We start from the raw sequence: 25728 nt of genomic DNA, 5'->3' as shown, positions 1-25728 counted from the left end.
AAGATGACTGTCAACATCTGCAAGTGTTCAGGCTTCCTCTTCCCCTTAAGGCTCTGTGGCCCCAGCTTCTTCCAATATCAGCTGGAGACTGGGATAAGTCTTGTATGTCTCCCAGGGAGGGTTTCTCTCTAGGCTCGGCTGTGGGCTGTCCACAAGGACAGCTCTAGATAATCGGGAAAGAGGCGCATCTGTCTTCCCAGGGTGTGGGAGGAAGGGCGCCCGGCTTGCCACAGTAGCAAACGGTGCGGCAAGAAGTGATACCGCCTCTGCCCACTGGGCCTAGATAAGGTGACCACGCCTGACTAGGCCTTTGCTGCTAACGGCTGGCTGGTGCTGCCCTCCCCCTTTTTATCTCCCGCCTAGCCCAACATCCGGCCAGCTCTCACTCCCCCTTTCCCCTCTCCTATTCCAAACCTCTCCGCCAGCCCTCTGCCTAGCAACCGCTTACAATCACCTATCAGGAAGCAGTACCCGCCCGCACCTATCAAATCCTTCCACGCAGTCCCTAACCCTATAAAGCTATGTCCCCTTCCGCAATAAACCGGACTTGCGTACCAGACCTGGTCTCCGCGGCATTCTTTCTCCCCTCGCCGCGCGTCCTCCATGCCTGAGAGCCCCTCTGAGGCTGTCTGCCGCAGCCTCAGACGCCTTTGCAGCCAGCTGACCCCTCCAAACCCCCCCGTCAGCGTCAGGGTGCAAGCCGCCCCAGCCGCAACTGGCGCCCCAACGTGGTGGCAGTTCAAGTCCGGTCCAACGTGACCGCTGCCTCACCCCCGTGGGACCTCGCTCCCACCCCTTCGCCGCGCTCTCAAGGTAAGGACCCCCGTTATCGGCCCCCGGCAGAAAAATGGGCGGGCGTCTATCTTCCCGCCAAGCGCCGCAAGTCAGAGCGCTTGCTGGCCTACTAGCCTGCCACCAATGCAAAGTTTCGGGCAGGCAACTCCAGGCTTACTGGGATCTACTGGTCCCCTTCAACCCCTGGCTTTCCACTGCCAATCTCTCGGACCCTGATACCTATCTGAAATTGGCCCCGCCTATCAACAAGGCCAGCACAAGCCCGAAAATCCACACAAGCTTATAAGGCAATCAACTCTGTTCCAGCAAACGCCCGCCCACCCTTTTCACAACTCCTCAGGCTCCCTACTATCTACATGACAATGTAGCTATGAGAGAAAAACGTGGCAACATTTATGTTCTGTTTTATTTCCATGCTAATTCTAATTGGACTTCTTTAACCAAGATATTAAAATTAGTACAAAATTTTTATCAAGGTTTAAAAAGGAATTTTCAGTTTTAAATCAATAGTTTACTCCTGAACTTCAAGTCTCAGTATAGTCTTACAGTAATTATCCAAAAATGTGTGCTAATGGTCTGCCTAACTGCTTCTCAAGTTATTTTAGCTGATTGCTGATAACTGATAGGAATGTTTCCGAGCACAGGCTTTCGTGTTGCAGGCCGCATGGATTCCAGAGGAAATCTTGAAAGGTACAATCTAAAATGTGCTATATAACAGAGTATTTAAAAGCAGCTATACTAAGAAACTAAGAATTATGAATTAATTGTAAACTGTATGTTTCTGTTACTGTGTTGTGATTGTTCTGTGTTTGTCTGTTCGTTCAATGTCAGTGTATATTTTGATACCTCCGGATGGTAAATATAAATTAATAAAAATTTATAAAAGAGCTCTATACAAATGGCCAATATTGCATGCTACTAAGTATTTAAAGAAAAGTTCATTATTTCAACAAGCTTGTTTAATGTTCACAGTATTGTTATAAGAGGTTTGCTTGATAACTTTGATATAGGCTATATGGAATGTGTTTTTATTATTAAGGAAACAGAAAATAATTTTGTCCTGAAATAAAATAATTGACTATTGGAAAAAGTAGAGTATAGGACGAAACCTGAGTGAATGCTAAAACTGCAGAAGATTAATGGACAAAGAATTTTTACAGTTAAAGTTAAATAAAATTTAATGGGTCTATCTATAAAATTTTACAAGCTTTGGTGTCGGGTAGTATGCTGATGCAAAGTTGAAAATTTTTGTTCTTTCTCAAGGCCTCTCACCATTAATCTGTTTTGATAAAAGTTCTTATCCTCAGTCAGTATACAAAGAAAGTCTATCTAATGTTTCTTGTGCTTATTGTTTCCTTTCCTCGGTGTTCCAAGAAAGAAAGTTTTATCTCTTAAAGGAACATAACGTTCAAAACTGCTTTCTCAAGACCTAATCCTGAACAGTGGCCTTTTGTTCCAAACTAATTATAAGAGATTTGTTCTTTTACCTTGAAAGAAAAATTAAAGTAATAATTAAGTTCATTTAATATGTTATAAGCTAAATAAAGGTGTTTTACAGTGTTATAAAATTAACAACTTTTTCTTCCCTTAAACCCTCTATTAATTAAAGTCGTATGGATAAAAGGTTTCTATGAATGTTTAAAAGTGTATAAAGTTACCAATATTTCAGCATAATATTAAAGAAAAGTACAATATGGTTAATTATAGTTTTAATTATTATAAAAGAGTATATGTCACAAAAACAACCCCTTACCATAGATTAAAGTAACAACACTAGTATGCAGTAATCCCAAATACTGCTAGTTTGTTGCAAAAAGTTAAAGTCCAGTTACATGGCTATCACTTTGTTTTAAAACTTCCTAAGACTTTCTTTAATGTCTTCTTGGACAAATCAAGCCAGCTGCATTCCTTTATCTGTAAAGAACCCAACAATAAACTTTTGCAGTGCTTTTCAAGGCTATGTGCATAGCCCAACCATCTTGTACAGTATTTACTGATAGTAATAGTAATGAAAATGCAGCATAAAAAAAAAAAAAAACAGCATGTGTTACTTTCCAAAAAGAACAGGTTTAGCCAACTCCCTTATTCATCTGCTCAGTGCACAGAGCTTTGAGCCATCATTAAAGTTTTACAAATGTTTTAAGAGTCCTTGAATATTGTCTCTGATTCTGAATATGTATGCCTTACTGATAAGCACACCACTGCCCTTTTCTCCGAAAACCCCTGTGCTCAAATTCTTCTAGAAATCTTCCACGGGACCTTTAACTGCCATTACCCCCACACACACAAGTTGCTCCAGGGCCTCACAAGGCTCCCCCTCTCCCCACTATACCACCCTTTCCCTGGCTCCAAGCCTCTCTCCAACTCCACTACTGTCTTCACGGACGCCTCTAAGACCAAGTTTACTTATATTGCCTACTCTCCCAGCCGTGACTTGCCAACCGTTTACTGCCAAACCCATCCCGGATCGGTTCAGGTGGGCGAGCTACTAGCCATCCTCACTGCCTTCCAACACCACGGCAATGAGCCCGTCAACATCTTCACTGATAGTCAGTACGCCCTGCAAGTTTGTTCAGTTATTGCCCATGCTGTTTTCTTTCCACGTGACACGCCCATTGATCAAGCACTCCGTGCCTTGCAGCGAGAGCTCAAGCTCCGCACACAGCCATAGTACATTTCTCATATTCGCAGCCATTCAGGGCTGCCCGGGCCTCTAGCCATGGGTAATTCTGCCGACCAAACCGTCTCCACCCATACAATAGCCACTGTCGGAGACTTGGTCAATCAAGCCAAACTTCTCCATTCTAAGTTCCACTTTTCAGCAGCCTCACTTCAACGTCTTTTGCCAGGCCTCCCCAAGGAAACTTGCAAACATTTGGTGCGCGCCTGTAAAACATGCGCCCCCTTCTTGCCGCTTGGACCGTTGCAGCCACAAGGGGTCAACCCCCGCGGCCTCAAGCCAAACTCCCGATGGCAAATAGACGTCACCCATGTGCCATCATTTGGGCGCCTCAAGTATGTCCATGTCACAGTCGACACCTTTTCTCACCTTTGCTACGCTGTCCCCTTACCGGGAGAAACAGCCAAGCATTGCATTAAAGCATTGCGGCAAGCCATCTTACTCATGGGGGTTCCTTGGGATGTTAAAACCAATAATAGGCCTGAGTATCACAGCTCCTCATTCGCTGCACTTCTCCAGCTCTACAACATTACTCACCACTTCGGCATTCCATACAACCCCCAGGGGCAGGCTATAGTAGAATGCATCCACCGCCAGCTCAAAGTGCAAATTCAATAAGAGAAGGATCTACGCCCACATAGTCAACCAGGCGACATTATCACTGCCTGCCTCATTCACATAAACCTCCTCTCCTTTGATAAAAACGGTCTTTCCCCCTCCATAAGCATTGGGGCCCCTCCTACGCACCAACAGTTGCCCCGATGGTGTTTTAGAAGGACCCAGAAACAAACAATTGGCAGGGACCCAGTCCCCTTCTCACCCAAGGCAGAGGGTTTGCTTGTGTCTTTCCAGAAAATGCCTCCCAGCCGCTCTGGATCCCCGGGAGAAACGTCAAACCCGCCACCGGCCAGCAGCAGGTTCCAAGGACAAATGATGAGAGCACTCGCCCATCGGATGGAGAGGCTAAATATGGCCGCAGACCTAGCTCATGACACCCTCCTCCTTGGACAGCTAGTACAGCTTGCTGTCCGCGCCTTAGCTTCAAACAAAAAACCTAAAAATCTACACTCTCTCCTGCTTTTCATGTGGGCTCTGCTCCCCTCCACTACGGACCAGGCTAGTATAAGCCATCGGCCCTTTAACTGGACACTCTCTCTTTAGCAGCAGGAAAAGCTCCTCACTAATAACATTACTGCAGGTGCTCCCTCCTTCACAGTGCACATATGTAATCTTGCCAACCTTCCTGTCATCAGTTCCCTCGTAGACGTTACACACAAGACTCACCGGTGTTGATACAGCTCACTTACAGGCCTTGACGGCCCCTATAATCATGAAGTCTCAGGCTTCTATATTTGTCCTTCCACGGCCAGAGGCTGCTATGACCCAGCGCACTATTACTGCCCCTCCTGGGGGTGCAAAACCATGGCCCACGGATGGTCGGGAGCTCCCAATAGGGACCCCTACCTCTCCCTTTCTTTTAAGGATAAAAGTCACAGGAGCAGCATTAAACCCTACTGGAGCAGCATTACACTCACTGTCAAAAACCCTAAAAATGCAGGCTGGCTACAGGGCCGCACCTGGGGAGCCCAACTTTACATGAGCAACTATGATTACGGTGCCTTTTTCATTATAAAGAAAAATTCAATCCACACACAATCTGCCGCTGTGGGCCCAAATCAAGTTCTCAATCCTCCCCACACACGGCCTCCCCCTCCTCCCTCTGTTTCTCCTTCTCCTCCCGCTACCACCTTAAATCCTTCCATCACTAGGTATCCTCCCCACCGCCAAACCCTGCCACCCCCCAACCCTCTTGTAGCCCTCCTCAACGCATCATTTATCTCCTTAAACTTATCCCAGCCCAACCTTACACAACGTTGCTGGCTCTGCTTCTCCGCCGCGGCTCCCTTCTATGAAGCCATAGCTACCAACGGCGCCTATCGCGCCTCCCCAGACTCCACCGGTACCTCTTGCAATTGGAACCAAACAAAAAGAGGACTCACCCTCCGATCAGTTTCCCAGACTGGACTCTGTATAATAAGAATCGGCGGCAAGGTTCTCCCCTCCATGCAGTCCCTCTGCAGCCTAACTCACACCCCTAATGCAGCCGCCAAGTTCCTAATTCCCCCTAATAACACCAAATGGCTATGTTCTTCCTCCGGCCTCACTCCATGTCTCAATGTTCAAACCCTTAACTCCACCAGCGACACCTGTGTGCTCATACTCATTGCCCCCCGCGTTCTCTTTCATACTGATAACCAATTCTTTGACTCCCGGCAGCACTTCAGCTCCCCGCAGCACGAGCAGAAACAGGAAGTCTTCACCGCCATCACAATTGCCACCCTTCTAGGTCTTGCCGGCGCAGCCACTGGAGCTGCAGCTCTCAGCCTCCAAGATAATTCCTTTTCAACCCTTAGGCAAGCTGTCGATGCAGACATCGCCCGCCTTGAGACTTCCATGGCCCACCTTGAAACATCTCTCAACTCCCTGTCCGAGGTCGTTCTCCAAAACCACAGGGGCCTAGACCTCCTCCTCCTAAAAGAGTGGGGCTCTGCGCAGCATTAGGAGAAAAATGCTGCTTCTATGCTAACCACTCTGGCCTCATTCGAGATAACCTCGCACAAGTTAGGGAGGGCCTCCGCAAGAGAAAGCAGGAACGTGAAGCCGGATGGTCTTTCTCTTGGGGGCTGCCCAATGAAATCCTTTCTTACTTTCTCCCCTTTCTAGGCCTGCTCCTCACCCTTGTCCTCCTATTAGCCCTAGGACCCTGGATCATCAGGCGAATTGTCCGGCTTGTCAAAAATCAAGTTAACTCTGTCCTTAGTAAGCCCATCCAGGTCCGGTACCAGCGAATCCGCACCACCGACGAAGACGCACCAAGAGTCTCCATTAATTGCCGTCCTCCCCAAATGGCCAGCCGCCTCTCAACGCACCCAAGCCCCAGCCCCCCTGCCCCTACCCCTTCTCACCGCCCATCCTAACCCCTTACCCTTACCCTTTCCCCTCCCCCACCCTGTTTATCTAAGGCCGCCAACATTCCATCGAGGCGCTGGACTGGTTAGCCAATGACGGGCAACGGGATCGGCCCGCCAGTCAACCTAAGACAGGGACACGGCCTTTTGCTGCCGCGCTTCCCCATGACGGGTAAGACTGGCCACCTGTGTGGCACGGGCATTGCCCGGCTGGGCGCAATCCCGACCTAAGACAGGCACAGTCCCCCTCCCTCCTCAAATCAAGCTTTTCGGAGGAGCTTAATAAAAACAAAGAGGGAAATGTGGGAGGAAGGGCGCCCGGCTTGCCACAGTAGCAAACGGTGCGGCAAGAAGTGATACCGCCTCTGCCCACTGGGCCTAGATAAGGTGACCACGCCTGACTAGGCCTTTGCTGCTAACGGCTGGCTGGTGCTGCCCTCCCCCTTTTTATCTCCCGCCTAGCCCAACATCCGGCCAGCTCTCACTCCCCCTTTCCCCTCTCCTATTCCAAACCTCTCCGCCAGCCCTCTGCCTAGCAACCGCTTACAATCACCTATCAGGAAGCAGTACCCGCCCGCACCTATCAAATCCTTCCACGCAGTCCCTAACCCTATAAAGCTATGTCCCCTTCCGCAATAAACCGGACTTGCGTACCAGACCTGGTCTCCGCGGCTTTCTTTCTCCCCTTGCCGCGCGTCCTCCACGCCTGAGAGCCCCTCTGAGGCTGTCTGCCGCAGCCTCAGACGCCTTTGCAGCCAGCTGACCCCTCCAAACCCCCCCGTCAGCGTCGGGGTGCAAGCCGCCCCAGCCGCACCAGGGACTCTACCATGTCTAATGAGTCCTGATCATTTTCATCATGCATCTGTTTCTCTGTGGATTTCTTCCCTGGGCTCCAGGTTCAAAAACTCCAACTGTCTCCTCTGCTTTCTTGTTTTCTATGTGATGTGGCCCAATAAAAGCCCTAGTCATAATTTAAACCAGTAAAACTGAAACCTCTGAAGTCAATACAATCTAAGGGTATCCCTAACCCAGAAGAACAGATCAGGTTATAAACATAATGCAAACTCTATTTTTGGAATTCATAAACCGTATCAAACTGCCACAAGGGCCTTCGATTAGCTTATGTGCCTCAGGTTGGGTCTGAAACCTCTTACTGTTGTCCGGTATAAAAAGCTACTGATACCAAAGAAAGCTTCAGAGAAACGGACTTTGGCCCAGTGGTTAGGGCGTCCGTCTACCACATGGGAGGCCCGCGGTTCAAGCCCCGGGCCTTCTTGACCGGTGTGGAGCTGGCCCATGAGCAGTGCTGATGCGCACAAGGAGTGCCATGCCACACAGGGGTGTCTCCCGCGTAGGGGAGCCCCACGCCCAAGGAGTGCACCCATAAGGAGAGCCGCCCAGCGCGAAGGAGGGAGCAGCCTGCCGAGGAATGGCGCCGCCCACACTTCCCGTGCCGCTGACGACAACAGAAGCGGACAAAGAAACAAGACGCAGCAAAAAGACACAGAAAACAGACAACTGGGGGAGGGGAGGGGAATTAAAATAAAAAATAAAAAAAATAAATCTTTAAAAAAAAAAAAAAAAAAGCTTCAGAGATAGAGAGGAAAGCAGAAACCGAGGGTGACATCCCCAGGAGCCTGAAGCCTAAATGAAAGGAACACAGAATCGCAGAGAAGCTGGTGCAGACAGAAGCTGAAGCTAGGAGGCTGGAGGGGAGGGGAGTGGCAAGCAGAGACACCATGTGCCTGACTGCCCACAGCTGAGCTCAGGGAGAAAGGGTCTCCCGATGATGCCTTGACTGCACACTTTCATGGCCTCAGAACCATAAGCTTTTAACCTCATCAGTCCTCAGGGCAAAAGCAAACCCATTTCTGGTATATTGCTCCCAGCAGCTTTTAGCAAACTTAAATAATATTAGACAACCAATTGTCAAACGCCAGACTCAACTCAGAAATCTTAAACACTCTGCTTCACGAGAACCATTCTCAGGACCAAAGTCTGCTTTAGTCAAAACAGACAAGATAAATACATGTAAATATTCAGAGAATTTTTAAAAGATGAATTGGTTCATGTAATTGTGGGTATTGGCAAGTCCAAGAACCATATGGCAGGCAGCAAGTTGAAAACCCCAATGAAGTTCATAACGAATTCTCCTGGAGAAGGTGCCTGACTCTTTCTGACTGCTGCAACCATCAGTTCTTCTCTTAATGCCTTCAATTGGTGGAATAAGATTTCCCTCAAAGCTCAAGGCAAGCTCCTGCCTTGCTGGGAGACATGATCAGGCACAGGTGCAGTCACCTGACTAATGAGTTCAAGTGATCAAACAGCCTCATAGGAACAATCAGACCAGTGCTTGTTGGATCAAACCACTGGACACCATTACTGTTCTGGTCGGCTCGGCCCCTGACAGCATTATACCAGGACTGGGGAAATTTGCCCATGGGGTGTGTTCGGTTACATGTGTAGTGAGGAAGCCATGAAAATGTTTCAATCAAGGCCCCGTCAGGTAATAAACATTCTCCTCAAAGCCAGGCTGCACCATCCTGGACTCCTCTGTACATGCAAAGACCCTCTGCTGGGTGTCGTTGCTTACAGCTTCTGACTTCCTTGCCTTTCTCTCTCTCTTGTGACTATGTCCATATTCATCCTGTTTATAAAGGACTCCAGGAAGAAGATTAACGTCTGGGTCAAGACATAACTGAATTAACCTAATCAAAAAGTCATATTTAAAATAGGTTTATACACACAGGAATAGTTCAGCTTTGAAAACATGATTTTTCATCAAACCATCACTTTCCCTATTCTAGTTGACAGGAAATTAACCATCATTTGATTGATCACCTTACACAGGATCTGCTGCTTCCCTCTCCTGGAGGCTAAGGAGATTAGTCCACAGCTTAGCTTTGCCCCCACCCCCTGCTTCTCACAGCTTTTCAGCTGAGAGAAAAATCCAGGCTTGTAGCCATTACCATTCTCTTCTGCAATTTTGTTTTCTATGCGTTGTGTATAACTCGGCTTTAAAAATGGAAACCCAATAAAAGGCATTTCTAATATTAAGATTTTTATGAATAGAATACATTGCAGTATCTTGTAGTATGATGGGGCCCTGAAAGATGAAAGGCGATTAAAGTTAAAAGAAATTTCCCTTCAAAAATGATAGAAATTCAGATTCCCCTTCTCTACAACACCGTGGATAATGGTGACAGGTACAAGAAACTCCAGGGGAGTGGGATTGGGGGCAGCCCCCCAATGTCCCCGATGTCACCTTTCTGGAAATCAACTTCTCCTGAAAGACAGCTCTGACCAGGAGCCTGCTCTGGGCCTCCACCAGCATGCTCACCCCTTTGTGGAGGCAGACAGCCACCAAAGCCCCCAGGTGCCCAGAAGGCCCTGAGGCAGACCTCATCCCAGCTTATGCTAGGTGTGGCTGTGGAAGGGTCCCTGCTCACTAGGTCCTGCTGCACTGGGTCCCCCTTTTCCTCCATGCAGTGAAGTCCCCAAACTCCTCCCCTGGGTGCCAGAGCCCCGTGTGATCAGGGAGACAGCCCTGAGGGAGCTCCCCATCAAGCACATGCCCTCCCATTAGCCTTCTTCTTCCTGGGACCTGCCCAGCCCTGGGCACTTCAGATCTACCTCCCAAAACTGGTGACTTCTCAGAGCCTCCGTTTCCTTAAGGCAAAGGGGGTGAGGGACCCAAACCCATGAGGATGTGTAGGGACTAAAGCCAGGCAGGTGCAATCCTGAAGGGCCTGGACTCAGGAGCCACTTGGCCAGGGAGTCTCCAGGCCTGGAAAAGCCCCTGAGAGCAGCACAGGCACCTATGACGGTACAGAGCAGTGATTCCCTGTCCCACCTGCAGGATGGGCTCAGTACCTGAGAGCTGGGGGCCTTGAGGGCTGGAACCTCTGGCATCCCTGCAAAAGGGGGAACAGACTTGGGGCCAGAGGGGCTCCCTGGTAAGCGGCAGTGGGCAGATCCCACTCTGGGCAGCACGAGGCTCTGCCTCCTTCCTGGACTACCTGCCACCCCAGCTGCACCATCTGGATTGGGGGAAGGTGGTGCAGGGAGGGGTCCTGCCCTGCCCTCCTCTTGGTGTCACTGGCTACTGCAGCGTTGAAGATCCACGCCCACCTGTGGATCTCACAGGCAGTGCATTATGAGGCTCCTAGGACACCAGTCTCTACTCCAGACACGTTCAGGCAGATGATGCTAGCTGGATTTGGGGTGTTCCAGGGCCCCCTGGCGGAGCTAGCACAGAGACGGGCCCTGGGGGTCGGGCAGGCAGCCACTGGTTCCTTGTGCATGCCCAGAGAGGTGGGGTTCATTGCAAGTACCTTCCTCTGTCCGAGGAAGGACGTGTGTGTGTGCCCTGCTGTGGGCATGAGCTCGACTACCCTGTGTGCTGTGCTTTACCTCCTGGCTTTTGGAGCTCAGCACCCTGACTGCCCCAAGTGTGGCCTCACCCACGTCCTCCCAGGCTGGGGGAGGATGGCCCTGTCCTCACTGAGCACCTTCTTACCCAGATCCATTTTCAACCCCTCACTTTTCAATTCAGGAACAGAGACCCAGAGAAAGGTGAAGCTCAAGGCCCATGGGGTGTGCAGAATCCAGAGGACCTGGAAACTTCTGGCATCTGAGGTGAGGGCTCAACCCTCTTGCACAGAAACTTTGAAAAGCACAGCCCCTAACTCGTGGGGACCCCTGCCTGCTTCTGCCCATATGAAGTTGTTTTCTTCTCAGGATCCCCAAAGAACTTCATGAGCACCACCCGCACACACACACACTGGCCAAATGGGTAGGGATCATGTCCTGGGAGTCAGAGTAGGACCTAGAACCAGGGAGGTGGCAAGGACACAGAGGAAAGAGGATGGAGGGAGCTCTGCCATGGGGCAGGGCCAGCTTTCTCCAGTTGACACTTCCATAGGCCAAAGCCTGGGGAGGGGGCGATGCCACCTGGATGGGCGGTGGGATCTCCGAGGTTCCCAGGGTTCTGCCTGGGCAGGGACATCCCCAGGGCAAGCAGGAGAGGACAGAGCTGAGGTCCTCCCTCCACTGATCTGAGCACCTGGGATGAAGATGCACTCCCAGGGTGGAGGGAGGCTACTGCAGAGGCCTCAACGTCCCTCTATAAACTGCAATGCTTGGAGTGGGGAACCCTAGGTGTGCCACAGCCAGGAGAATTATTTGGTCTTGGCTCTCTGATGACCACAGTACTTTGGGGTGCTGGAAAATGTGTTCTAAACTCTCGGTGTCCTACTGAGCAGACACAGGCTTGGAGGATTGGGGAACTGAGGACTTGTGTATGTGAGACGCAGCAGAGCACAGGATCATCTATGGAGTCCAGGGAGAGGTCAGGCCATGCAGGAGGCTTGGGTCTGAAACTAAAAGGAATGGGAAATCTTTGGAGACTTTGACTGCTGCAGGTGACTAAGACTGCTTTTCATGGAATTTAAAGCCCATTTTGGCATGGATTGTGACATGAAGCCAAGGTGCTCATGACGTTCTCAAGATGACACTGCCAGAACTCAACCCTCTTTGATTGTGTTCCCTGCTGCTTCCCACTCCATCTTGTTATTCTTCCTTGTCTACCTATGTGCACTGGCTACATGTGAGACCAGCCCCGGAGTTTCCAAGGCATTTTCTCTGATCTACCTGATGCCTTTCTCGGAAGGATCAGCTAGATTTGACCCACTGTGCAGCAGGGGAGACATGGGAAGCCCTGAGAAATGGAAAGGCATGTCCCGGATCACAGAACAGGCAGGAGGAGGATGGTGGTGTACTAAGGTCCATCTCCTTAGGTGGTTCTTGATACCCCGAGGCCCCAGCAAGGCAGGAAGGAGGACCGTATTGGTGAAATTGTGCACACATGGGAAATGCAATGGTTCAGAGGGTAAACAGTCAGCAGCCCAGAGTGGACCTTGGGAAGCTGTCATCCAGGGAGGGAACACAGAGAAGGGGAGGCAGGAAGTTACCTCACTTCCCTGGAGATGGAACGCAACAGAACTTGGAACCCCAGTAACCAAGGGCCCACATTCTAGATACTAACGGAACGAACAGCTCACTCAGGCCTTGATGCTTGAGAGAAGATGTTCTCTTGTTGCTGCCTGCCTACTTCGCAAGGCCTTGGCCGCAGGAAAAGCCAAAGTGAGAGCCTGCTCCGACGTTGTAGGCGTTGGCTCAACCCTCAACAGGGAAGAGTCTGTCCATTTGGCAGAAGGAAATCCAAGGTAACCGAGGGAACCAGGCCAGGGGAGGCAGACCAGGCTGACACTGTTCTCCTTCCTGAGCAGCCTCAGCACCTCCCATTCCCAGGATGGCTGTCTGGAGGATACCAGGCTGGGCAGAGAGAGGTGATTGGGGGTGGACACCTGCTGGGTGCATCATGTTCTTCTCCAGGTCATGGCTGGCAGGGACAGAGGGAGAGGCCTGGGGTTGGTGCCCATCTGCCCAGAGATTGATCCAGATCTACAGAGTTGTCATCTCCCTGCTGGGAGGAGGTCTAAACATATAGGTCTTTGCCTCATCTGGAAGTAGAACTTGATGTGGGGCTGTTCCTCTGGGGATAACCAGTCAGGGTCCTGATGCCTTGTGGCCCTGCTGATGACCCTATCATTGCAGAGCTCATCCAGCTCAGAGCAGGATGACTGTGTCATCGACACCACTTCGCTGAGCAGGGTGCCCGTGCACACGGCCATCAACAGAAGGCGGAAGAGAAGAGAGGTGAGATGGGAGCTGAGGGCTTCTCCACACACAGGTCCAAGACAGTCAGGGGACCCCAGGACCTAGACCCTACCCTGGCAGAATCTGCAGGCTCCCTGCCAAGGATTCTCCCTCTTGGAATTCAGTACAACACTATCAGGAATCTGGGAATGCACACTTACCCCACAACCCAACCCATTCATGACGAGGTGCAATGTGGGTTGGATATGAGAAAAGAGCCCTTCGTGATGATTCAGATTCTCATGAACCAAGACAGTCTTTGGCTTGGATCCTACCTTGGATGTTTAATCCGATGGCTCTGACATTCCCCATCCCCCATTTTCTGCGTGCATTCAGTTGGACTATGTCTCCATCCTTAAGCATCCTCACATTTCCTAGGCTGTTTTTAACTCAAAAAGGGAGAGAAGATTATAGTATAATACCTATTTCTCTGTAACTTGCCATCCAACAGAGGTCAATACTGTGACACTTCCAGGTCAGGTGGTAGGGCTATATCATGTTCCAAAGAGGAGGCTAGGAACATCAGAAATTCAGCCTTAAAGCCCTTGGACCTAGATGGGACTCCTTTCTTTTGCCATTTCCACTGGGCTTCAAGGAATGTCCCGTGACTTTGACTAGTCTAATGGTTCCAGATCACCCAGAATGGGCTACTAGGAACAGCTTGGCTCAGTCAAACGTTATACATATTTAGAGTTTGAATGGCTGGGGCCAAATTACTTGAAACATTTCAGTCATCCCAAAAGAGTGAGGGCTGGTGCTTCCCTGCAGTCAGCTGACATTGGGTGGGAACAGTCTGAAAATTGGTCTGTCTGGTTCAGCAAGGCAGAATCATATTTACAATTGCTTCACTGGAAGGCGACCGACACTTGACTATTTTCAAGACCGTTTGGAATTTCTCTTCCCTGTCACATCATCTCATTTCCTTGGGCATTCCAGAGTCTTCCTCCCATCCTGGAATCTCCAGGAATTTAGCCCATACAGAATCTACTATTACTGTAGCCTCACATCCTCAAAACTCTCTTTAATTTTGAAGAGAAGAGTGAAGAGTTTTGAGGTCACTGAAATCCAGGGCTTGAACCCAGGATTGGTCTCCTTTGCCCTGTCACTAAGTGTCAGCCATAGTCCACATCCCGCCACAGTCACGGGAGGTCACTGACTTCCAGTGTGAAATCGAGGCATAGCCATCTTTTTGGACATTTTGCAGCTGCTGACTGCATGTCCCTTTTTGTCCCAACATTCTACCTGCCAGGATGAAAATGACACAGCTGAGGAAATAATAGATCCCGGCTTGGTGCAGAGCTTTAGAACCAGCCAGAACATGGAGCAACACCTGCTGTCTGGCCACTTGGGCAGGGAGGACCTGGACGCATCCGACGTCCTGGGGAACAGGAACGTGGTCCTCCCCACCAGGCAAACCCTGACGAAAACGATCCCCAGGTGAGCACAGTAGCCCTTCCATGGTGGCCGGGGTGCCAGATATTGCCATTGGACACTGGGGGTCAGTTCATTTCTCTGAGCCTCAGATGACTCCTGGCATGAGTAGGGGCCTGCAGGACAAACAGCAATAGTTATTGAGAGGACCAAATGGGAGGAGATATAGGAAGTGTTGACCAAGTTAGTCCGTGTGTCACAGGCTGTTATAGGGCCTGGGATGGACACTGTGATTTCCCACTCACCTAGGGAGAAGCCTCTGACTCAGTCCTCAACTACAACAGGCCATAGCAAAAACCTCTTTCCCTTTTGGAAGGAAGATTGACACTTCTGTCCTGCACTTCTTCCACCAAGGCCTAGTCAAAAGGCATTGAGGGGGCTGGAGAATTAGAATCTGCCAAATCAGACATCTGGGAATGTGATGATTGGGCTCAATCAATCAATAGTGATTATGTGTGTAGGAAAGTTGCACAGATTAGTAGTTGGAGGAAAGGAGGAGTAAAAATCCCTGCTGCTGGACGTCCATTCCACAGGGAGTTGGATAATTACACTAGACCTCGTAAGCATAGGGAGACCATGAATGTTAGGTGTGATACTTCAGTGTCTTTCTCTAGGGATGAGACAGTCCTCCAGGTCACTTAAGGACAAGGAAGACTCATGGACCTAAGGAAAATATGAGTGGAATATATGTAATCTACAAGGGCCTTAAGTCCACAGTGGAGTCAGAAAGTTTAGGTGGGGTAGTCCCGGGAAGCTCAGGACAGATCTCTTTGTCCCAAAAATTTCATGATTTACACCTTGGTTTGATTTGTCACAAACTGCCCCATCCTATGAACAGAATCCATGGTCCCAGGGAAGAGAGGAGTTTAGCAAAATGCTAAAGAATTTGTAGAGATGTTCTGTCGAGGCTTCTCAGCTCTAGGAAAAGTGGGGTTAGGCTGGGCTCCTGCCACTAAGAGGAAAATAAGGCCTGGGTGAGTTACAGTCACAGGCTTTCAAAAAATATGGCAGCTCTTGGTCCCTGGGATACAGGATACGATGCACTTAGGCCATGGGAATGTGGGGTAGAGGGCCCCACCCACCAGGTAGTAAGTGCCCATGTTTTGAAGCATAGTGCAAAGAAGAAGTAGTCACTGCCTTAGCTGCCCTCTGGAATGCAGATTCCTCTGTAGTGAGAGCAGGAAAGACAGATATGGGTGAAGGGTCTTGGACAAGGTTAAGATTTGTCAAAATATTGGACATGCGCCCACAATGTTGGACAACAGTCATTGGTCTGCAGCTAGGGGACAAACAGCCTTTGCCAGGTATAACAGTATTGGGGAGTAGGTACAGGGCCTGGAAATGGGCAAGGTTGTGTAGAGGAGCCCTCCTCGAACACGCACATGGATACTTTGGGGAGGGAAAATGGGACGATAGGAAAACCTGTCGGATCTGCTGTCTACACACCATTCACAATGACATCTGCTCTGTATTCCACACAAGGGTGGACCATGACGGTGGGGACGGGGCTTATTAGATTGTTTTCTTCCCTCTGTTGGGGAGTGTCGGTCACAGCCTTCAACACCCTCTCGGAAGGGACAGGACTCTTTCCCATATTGAAAGAATGTTGAGGAATCCATCCCGGAAGTCCCATCTGAATTCCTACGATAGCAGCGTTCTCTGGGCTTTCAGAGGGTTGTCCAGACCCACTGAGACGTGGGGAAAAGTGATCATGGAGTACAACTGACAAATAGATTCTGCCTACCTGTATGTGGAGGGACATTAACAGATTTAGCTGCCTCCTGAGCATGCACTCCCATAGGGAGTGAGAAGCTACACTTGATCTCATGAGCATGGGGATCCACAGCAAGTTGGTGTGGTGGTCACGGCTCTCTCTAGGTATGAGCAAGTCCTCCTGCTTTGTCAAGGAGATGAAACCACTGGGCACCCCTTAACAATGTGAGTGGCCCATAGGTCAGAACAAAGGGCTCCAAACTCCACAGCTGAGACGGAAATGTGCAGTGCCTGTAGAGGTGGAGGGGTAGAGGGGTCTCTTCATGTGTCACAAAGATGTGACATTTTCCCTGCTTGGTTTCATCTAACCCACTTAAACCATAGCAATCACCGGATCCATGGTCCTAGGGAAGAAGCAGTGTTGAGCCAACTGCTAATCTCTCTGCCTGGATGGTCTGGTGAGGGAGTTGAGCTGTCTAGGCAAGGTGGGACAAGGCAGTGCCCCTGGTAAGAAAGAAATGGTAGGAAAGGGAGGAGACACACAGAGGCCTGCTTGAATAGGGCAGGTCTTCCTCCCTTGGCCTCAGGCTGAGGTACAGTTAGGACCTTGAAAAAGGGGCAGCTGTTCCTCATGCACCAGGCATTTCAGAGCAGCTCGATTTTGGTGCAGTGCATTGACTAAAGCAGTCGCTGCTTTTCCCTGTCCTTCTGGAAACTATTTTATCCTCTGTTGGGGGCCGGGAAGAGTGACAGAAATGCATCTAGGTCCCTGATGTAGGCAAGATACATTCAACTACCACACATAGGCCTCCTACGGCTGACAAGAGCCCTGAGTCCCCAGCTATGGGACAGTCAGCCACTGCCCAGTTTGACAGAGTTTGTGCACTGGCTGCAGGACATGGGATGGGCAGGGCCATAGACAGCAACTTTCCTGAAACACACACACGGTTCCCTTTGAGGGCCATGTGGCTGGCAAGGGAAGGCTTCTCTGATCTGTGGTCTACTCTCATCTCACAGTGCCTTCGACCACCCATGCCAGAACTTCGGGGACCATCCTCGTGGGAACTTTCCCCATCTCCATGATGCACTGATGCTCCAGGGACCCATGTCCCACGTGCATGTGCAGATGACTTCTGTGACACTGGAATGGCAGTCATGTCCTGCCCATGCCCAACTTGGGGGCCATGAATGCAGCGAGCCCAAGCCCGGAGGTGAGGACGTATGGAGTGGATGCCTGTCAGCCTGAACAGACAACATGGGAGGTTACCCCAGGCAGGATTTCCAGGGCTGGGATGGTCCGGGAGTAAGAGAGACTTCCGATGAGGCATCAGGTGAACCACTACTTAGAAAAGTTTCCTGGTTTGGATGTGGGAGGTGTAAGTTTTTGGCATCTGATAGAATTGGGGCTATTTTCTGCCTTTAAAAGACACGTGGAAAAGAGACCTGGGTGGGGAACCCTCGTCCTCTTCAAATTCCAGTGTCAATTCTATGGCCTGCTGCATAGGCAGTGGTGTCTCCTTCTCCAAACACAGCAGAGGGCAAAGCGGCACCTATAGAGCTGGAGCCCCTGGGGCTTTGGCACCATCTTGGTGCTAACTGCCTATTCCATGGCTATTTCTAGGGTCTGCCCTTTACCTGCCCAGAGCTCTTAGAGCCTTGGAGGGCAATCCTGATGGAGTTGAGAAGGACATCTTCTGGAAGCAGATTGTCATCACTGCCCCCTGCACAGAGGGGCCAGAAGATAACCTCGGGCCCGACCACCTGGGCGAGGAGTTCCCATTCTCCTCTGGGCTTGGAATGCACGACCATACCATGAGGCCCACACAACTCATCCTGCACAGGCTCCTCACCAGGTTAGAACCAGGCCCCTTCCACATCCATGACTCACTCCACATTTCTTGTTCACTGGGTCCATCAACTCCCTTCTCGCATCTCTCCTCATCCGTCAGGTGGTAGGAGTGAGGGGACACACACCACAGGTTCCTATTCAGAACCTAAGCACATTAGCTGTGGATAGCTGAAACCAGGTCTGATGGGCTGACCGAGGCCCAGGGGCTTATCAGATTGTTTTCTTCCCTCTGCTGGGGAGCGTCTGTCACAGCCTTCAACACCCTCTCGGAAGGGACAGGACTCTTTCCCATGTTGAAAGAATGTTGAGGAATCCGTCCCGGAGGACCCTTCTGAATTCCTAGGATAGCAGCGTTCTCTGGGCTTTCAGACGGTTGTCCAGACCCACTGTGACATGGGGAAAAGTGATCATGGAGCACAACTGACAAATAGATCTCCCTACCTATATGTGGAGGGACATTGACAGATTTAGCTTCGCTGGAGGAATGAAGCAGAAAAATTTTCTGCCTCCTGAGCATGCACTCCCTTAGGGAGTCAGAAGCTACACTTGATCTCATGAGCATGGGGGTCCACAGCAAGTTGGTGTGATGGTCACGGCTCTCTCTGGGTATGGGCAAGTCCTCCTGGTTTGTCAAGGAGATGAAACACTGGGCACCCCTTAACAATGTGAGCGGCCCATAGGTCAGCACAAAGGGCTCCAAACTCCACAGCTGAGTCGGAAATGTGCAGTGCCTGTAGAGGTGGAGGGTAGAGGGCCTATTCATGTGTCACAAAGATGTGACATTTTCCCTGCTTGGTTTCATCTAAGCCACTTAAACCATAGCAATCACCGGATCCATGGTCCTAGGGAAGAAGCAGTGTTGAGCCAACTGCTAATCTCTCTGCCTGGATGGTCTGGTGAGGGAGTTGAGCTGTCTAGGCAAGGTGGGACAAGGCAGTGCCCCTGGTAAGAAAGAAATGGTAGGAAAGGGAGGAGACACTCAGAGGCCTGCTTGAATAGGGCAGGTCTTGCTCCCTCGGCCTCAGGCTGAGGTACAGTTAGGACCTGGAAAAGGGGACAGCAGTTCCCCATTCACCAGGCATTTCAGAGCAGCTCGATTTTGGTGCAGTGCATTGACTAAAGCAGTCGCTGCTTTTCCCTGTCTTTCTGGAAACTATTTTCTCCTCTGTTGGGGGCCGGGAAGAGGGACAGAAATGCATCTAGGTCCCTGATGTAGGCAAGATACATTCAAATACCACACATAAGCCCCCTACGGCTGACAAGAGCCCTGAGTCCCCAGCTATGGGACAGTCAGCCACTGCCCAGTGTGACAGTGTTTGTGGACTGGCTGCAGGACATGGGATGGGCAGGGCCATAGACAGCAACTCTCCTGAATCACACACACGGTTCCCTTTGGGGGCCATGTGGCTGGCAAGGGAAGGCCTCTCTGATCTGTGGTCTACTCTCCTCTCACAGTGCCTTCGACCACCCATGCCAGAACTTCGGGGACCATCCTCGTGGGAACTTTCCCCATCTCCAGGATGCACTGATGCTCCAGGGACCCATGTCTCACGTGCATGTGCAGATGACTTCTGTGACACTGGAATGGCAGTCATGTCCTGCCCATGCCCAACTTGGGGGCCATGAATGCAGTGAGCCCAAGCCCGGAGGTGAGGACGTATGGAGTGGATGCCTGTCAGCCTGAACAGACAGCATGGGAGGTTACCCCAGGCAGGATTTCCAGGGCTGGGATGGTCCGGGAGTAAGAGAGGCTTCCGATGAGGCATCAGGTGAACCACTACTTAGAAAAGTTTCCTGGTTTGGATGTGGGAGGTTTAAGTTTTTGGCATCTGATAGAATTGGGGCTATTTTCTGCCTTTAAAAGACATGTGGAAAAGAGACCTGGGTGGGGAACCCTCGTCCTCTTCAAATTCCAGTGTCAATTCTATGGCCTGCTGCATAGGCAGTGGTGTCTCCTTCTCCAAACACAGCAGAGGGCAAAGCGGCACCTATAGAGCTGGAGCCCCTGGGGCTTTGGCACCATCTTGGTGCTAACTGCCTATTCCATGGCTATTTCTAGGGTCTGCCCTTTACCTGCCCAGAGCTCTTAGAGCCTTGGAGGGCAATCCTGATGGAGCTGAGAAGGACATCTTCTGGAAGCAGATTGTCATCACTGCCCCCTGCACAGAGGGGCCAGAAGATAACCTCGGGCCCGACCACCTGGGCAAGGAGTTCCCATTCTCCTCTGGGCTTGGAATGCACGACCATACCATGAGGCCCACACAACTCGTCCTGCACAGGCTCCTCACCAGGTGAGAACCAGGCCCCTTCCACATCCATGACTCACTCCACATTTCTTGTTCACTGGGTCCATCAACTCCCTTCTCGCATCTCTCCTCGTCCGTCAGGTGGTAGGAGTGAGGGGACACACACCACAGGTTCCTATTCAGAACCTAAGCACATTAGCTGTGGATAGCTGAAACCAGGTCTGATGGGCTGACCGAGGCCCAGGGGCTTATCAGATTGTTTTCTTCCCTCTGCTGGGGAGCGTCTGTCACAGCCTTCAACACCCTCTCGGAAGGGACAGGACTCTTTCCCATGTTGAAAGAATGTTGAGGAATCCGTCCCGGAGGACCCATCTGAATTCCTAGGATAGCAGCGTTCTCTGGGCTTTCAGACGGTTGTCCAGACCCACTGTGACATGGGGAAAAGTGATCATGGAGCACAACTGACAAATAGATCTCCCTACCTATATGTGGAGGGACATTGACAGATTTAGCTTCGCTGGAGGAATGAAGCAGAAAAATTTTCTGCCTCCTGAGCATGCACTCCCGTAGGGAGTCAGAAGCTACACTCGATCTCATGAGCATGGGGGTCCACAGCAAGTTGGTGTGATGGTCACGGCTCTCTCTGGGTATGGGCAAGTCCTCCTGGTTTGTCAAGGAGATGAAACACTGGGCACCCCTTAACAATGTGAGCGGCCCATAGGTCAGCACAAAGGGCTCCAAACTCCACAGCTGAGTCGGAAATGTGCAGTGCCTGTAGAGGTGGAGGGTAGAGGGCCTATTCATGTGTCACAAAGATGTGACATTTTCCCTGCTTGGTTTCATCTAAGCCACTTAAACCATAGCAATCACCGGATCCATGGTCCTAGGGAAGAAGCAGTGTTGAGCCAACTGCTAATCTCTCTGCCTGGATGGTCTGGTGAGGGAGTTGAGCTGTCTAGGCAAGGTGGGACAAGGCAGTGCCCCTGGTAAGAAAGAAATGGTAGGAAAGGGAGGAGACACTCAGAGGCCTGCTTGAATAGGGCAGGTCTTGCTCCCTCGGCCTCAGGCTGAGGTACAGTTAGGACCTGGAAAAGGGGACAGCAGTTCCCCATTCACCAGGCATTTCAGAGCAGCTCGATTTTGGTGCAGTGCATTGACTAAAGCAGTCGCTGCTTTTCCCTGTCTTTCTGGAAACTATTTTCTCCTCTGTTGGGGGCCGGGAAGAGGGACAGAAATGCATCTAGGTCCCTGATGTAGGCAAGATACATTCAAATACCACACATAAGCCCCCTACGGCTGACAAGAGCCCTGAGTCCCCAGCTATGGGACAGTCAGCCACTGCCCAGTGTGACAGTGTTTGTGGACTGGCTGCAGGACATGGGATGGGCAGGGCCATAGACAGCAACTCTCCTGAATCACACACACGGTTCCCTTTGGGGGCCATGTGGCTGGCAAGGGAAGGCCTCTTTGATCTGTGGTCTACTCTCCTCTCACAGTGCCTTCGACCACCCATGCCAGAACTTCGGGGACCATCCTCGTGGGAACTTTCCCCATCTCCAGGATGCACTGATGCTCCAGGGACCCATGTCTCACGTGCATGTGCAGATGACTTCTGTGACACTGGAATGGCAGTCATGTCCTGCCCATGCCCAACTTGGGGGCCATGAATGCAGCGAGCCCAAGCCCGGAGGTGAGGACGTATGGAGTGGATGCCTGTCAGCCTGAACAGACAGCATGGGAGGTTACCCCAGGCAGGATTTCCAGGGCTGGGATGGTCCGGGAGTAAGAGAGGCTTCCGATGAGGCATCAGGTGAACCACTACTTAGAAAAGTTTCCTGGTTTGGATGTGGGAGGTTTAAGTTTTTGGCATCTGATAGAATTGGGGCTATTTTCTGCCTTTAAAAGACACGTGGAAAAGAGACCTGGGTGGGGAACCCTCGTCCTCTTCAAATTCCAGTGTCAATTCTATGGCCTGCTCCATAGGCAGTGGTGTCTCCTTCTCCAAACACAGCAGAGGGCAAAGCGGCACCTATAGAGCTGGAGCCCCTGGGGCTTTGGCACCATCTTGGTGCTAACTGCCTATTCCATGGCTATTTCTAGGGTCTGCCCTTTACCTGCCCAGAGCTCTTAGAGCCATGGAGGGCAATCCTGATGGAGCTGAGAAGGACATCTTCTGGAAGCAGATTGTCATCACTGCCCCCTGCACAGAGGGGCCAGAAGATAACCTCAGGCCCGACCACCTGGGCGAGGAGTTCCCATTCTCCTCTGGGCTTGGAATGCACGACCATACCATGAGGCCCACACAACTCGTCCTGCACAGGCTCCTCACCAGGTGAGAACCAGGCCCCTTCCACATCCATGACTCACTCCACATTTCTTGTTCACTGGGTCCATCAACTCCCTTCTCGCATCTCTCCTCGTCCGTCAGGTGGTAGGAGTGAGGGGACACACACCACGGGTTCCTATTCAGAACCTAAGCACATTAGCTGTGGATAGCTGAAACCAGGTCTGATGGGCTGACCGAGGCCCAGGGGCTTATCAGATTGTTTTCTTCCCTCTGCTGGGGAGCGTCTGTCACAGCCTTCAACACCCTCTCGGAAGGGACAGGACTCTTTCCCATGTTGAAAGAATGTTGAGGAATCCGTCCCGGAGGTCCCTTCTGAATTCCTAGGAAAGCAGCGTTCTCTAGGCTTTCAGAGGGTTGTCCAGACCCACTGTGACATGGGGAAAAGAGATCATGGAGCAGAATTGACAAATAGATTCTGCCTACCTATATGTGGAGGGACATTGACAAAGTTACCATCCTTTGAGGAATGAAGGAGAACAATTTCCTGCCCCTTGAGCTTGCACTCCCCTAGGGAGTCAGCAGCTACACTTGAGCTCAGGAGCATGGGGGTCGACCGGAAGTTGGTGTGATGATCACAGCTCTCTCTAGGTATGCGCAAGTCCTCCTGGTCTGTTATGGAGATAAAAACTCTGCACCCCTTAAAAATGTGAGTGTCCCGTAGGTCAGAACCAAGGGTCCAAACTCCACAGCTGCATCGGAAATGTGCAGTGGCTGTAGAGGGGAGGAGTGGAGGTCCTATTCATATGTCACAAAGATTTGACATTTCCCTTCTTGGTTTGATCTGTCCCCATCTGAACCATCGCACCAAACGGATCCATGGTCCCAGGGAATAGATGTGTTGGTCAAACTGGTAATTACTCTGCCTACCGGTTCTATTGAGGGAACTCAGCTGCATAGGCAAGGAGGGAGAAGGCAGTGTCCCCGGTAAGAAAGAAACAGTAGGACAGGGAGGAGACATTCAGAGGCCTGCTGGCAAAGGGCAGGTCTTGCTCCTTCAGCCTCAGGCTGAGGTATATTTAGGACCTGGAAAAGGGGGCAGCCGTTGCCCATTCACCAGGCATTTCAGAGCAGGTAGTTTTCAGTGCAGAGCATTGACTAAAGCACTCGCTACCTTTCCCTGTCTTTTTGAAAACTATTTTTGCCCCTGTTGGGGACTGGGAAACTGACAGAAATGAGTCAAGGGTCCCTATTAAAGGGAAGATACGTTCAAATATTGGACATAAGCCTTCTATGGCTGACAAGAGTCCTGTGTCCCCAGCTATGGGACAGTCAGCCACTGCCCAGTCTGACAGTGTTTATGGACTGGCTGCAGGACATGGGGTGGGCAGGGCCATGGACAGCACCTGTCCTGAAACACACGGTTCCCTTTGGAAGGGAATGTGGCTGGCAAGGCAAGGCCTCTCTGATCTACGGTCTACTCTCCTCTCACAGTGCCTTCGACCATCCACACCAGAACTTCGTGGACCATCCTTGTGGGAACTTTGCCCAGTGCCAGGACCCACTGATGCTCCAGGGCCTGAACACTTTCATGGGTATGAAATGACTTCTTTGAATTTCAGGGGTGGCACCATCCCCACCCTGAGGTGAAGGAATCCATGGAGTCCAATCCAGAGGTCCAGATTTATGGGTGTCAGTTCCTGTGAGCCTGAGCTGATTCACTGGTGGTTAATGTATGCAAGGTTTCCTCATCTGGGGTTGTCCAAGAGCAAAAGCACCTCGAGAGTGGCCATCAGTTCTCCCATTACATAGAAGAGTTCCCTTGGTTGGGTGTGGTGGGTTTCTGCTTTTTACATCTATATAGCTTGGGGTTATTGTCTGCTCCTATATGACACCAAAATCCTGTCATGCTGGAGAGCCCTTCTCCTCTTCAAACCACACTGTCATCTCCACTGTCTGTCTCTGTCCTAGGTCCAGCTCCTGCTACAGCACCAGCACAGGATGGTCTGGAGCCGCTTTCATTTTTAGATGTTAGACTAGGTTTGGAGTTTGAAGAAGCATCATGGTGCATTCATGGATCTCCAGCCCTGTGTTTTCACTTCGTGTCTATACCCGAGATGTTGGCATGCATACCACCATGGCCAGAGGTTGAGCTGGATACAGGACCATTCCTGGCTCCCACATCACGGTTCCCAGGAGAGCCCTCTAAGGAGCAGGAAAAATCCCTGCCAGAAGACCAGGGCTTAGCGGTATGTCTCTATCTTGGGCCTGCTCAAGAAAAAGAGCCATCCTTTCCCCCTCCTGAGCAGGTCATTTTATTCTTCATTATCACATTTTCCCTTATGTTCTTTATTTTTCATTGTCATATTTACTTTTTCTTTTTAGGTATGTATTAAATTAATATTTATTACTACCCTGTTGTGGTGTGCAAATCATTGTCTTAAGTACATTTAATGTTGAGCAACCATCCTCACTTTGTGGTCCAGAACCTCTCTTCACCCCAAACTAGAAGCTCAGGCTCCTGCCATCCCCTCTCCCTTTTGGCTTCATTTGCATGGCGAGCTCCATAGACCTGCTTCTCTCCTTGTATCTCCTTGCCCTGGGTGCTGCATTCAGGATGTGGAGCATCTTAGGACCTGGCCCAGAGTCGAACTTGGTCAGGGAGCCTTTCTCATTATTTGACAGGCACGGACACTGCAGCTCAAGGAGGTAATGAGGTCAGCTGGAATGTCGGGGAACAGGGACTGGTACTCTAACCAGGGCACACAGCACAACAAGCTGCCTTTTTTCTTAGTCTTCTCTTTGTAGCTGGGACCCCCCCATTTTCTTCTCCTTCCAAGTGCTCATCCCACACACCTTTTACTTCTGGCAGTGTCTGTTCAGGAGAGACTATGGCATTGTTGACAGCATATGTCCATATAATCATGCTTGTGGTGACGATCATCCCTGGGACATCCTGAAAACTGCCCACCTGATTTCCATCCACTTAGTAGGCCAGGTGGGCATTCAGGAGCATGGGGATCACTTAGGTGGAGACCTGG

The 25728-nt window shown here is 50.7% G+C and overlaps 1 protein-coding gene across 1 annotated transcript in view; it reads left to right on the top strand.

The window, feature by feature from the left end:
- Positions 1–25100, top strand: part of LOC111761325 (uncharacterized) — a 31393-nt gene extending 6293 nt beyond the window's left edge. The window contains exons 3-13 of the mRNA XM_058306382.2: positions 11000–11082; positions 13063–13164; positions 14414–14601; positions 17326–17519; positions 17930–18161; positions 19613–19806; positions 20217–20448; positions 21900–22093; positions 22504–22735; positions 24182–24282; positions 24659–25100. Of these exons, the coding sequence (XP_058162365.1) occupies positions 14483–14601; positions 17326–17519; positions 17930–18161; positions 19613–19806; positions 20217–20448; positions 21900–22093; positions 22504–22735; positions 24182–24282; positions 24659–25083 (1923 nt within the window). The 5' untranslated portion in view covers positions 11000–11082; positions 13063–13164; positions 14414–14482 and the 3' untranslated portion in view covers positions 25084–25100. The remainder of the gene's footprint in view (positions 1–10999; positions 11083–13062; positions 13165–14413; positions 14602–17325; positions 17520–17929; positions 18162–19612; positions 19807–20216; positions 20449–21899; positions 22094–22503; positions 22736–24181; positions 24283–24658) is intronic.
- Positions 25101–25728: the final 628 nt, after the last annotated feature.

This window comes from Dasypus novemcinctus, chromosome 2 (genome assembly GCF_030445035.2).
Source record: "Dasypus novemcinctus isolate mDasNov1 chromosome 2, mDasNov1.1.hap2, whole genome shotgun sequence".
NCBI lineage: Eukaryota > Metazoa > Chordata > Mammalia > Cingulata > Dasypodidae > Dasypus > Dasypus novemcinctus.
The sequence above is the reverse complement of the archived record's forward strand: the minus strand, read 5'-3'. Positions and strand labels throughout refer to the sequence as shown.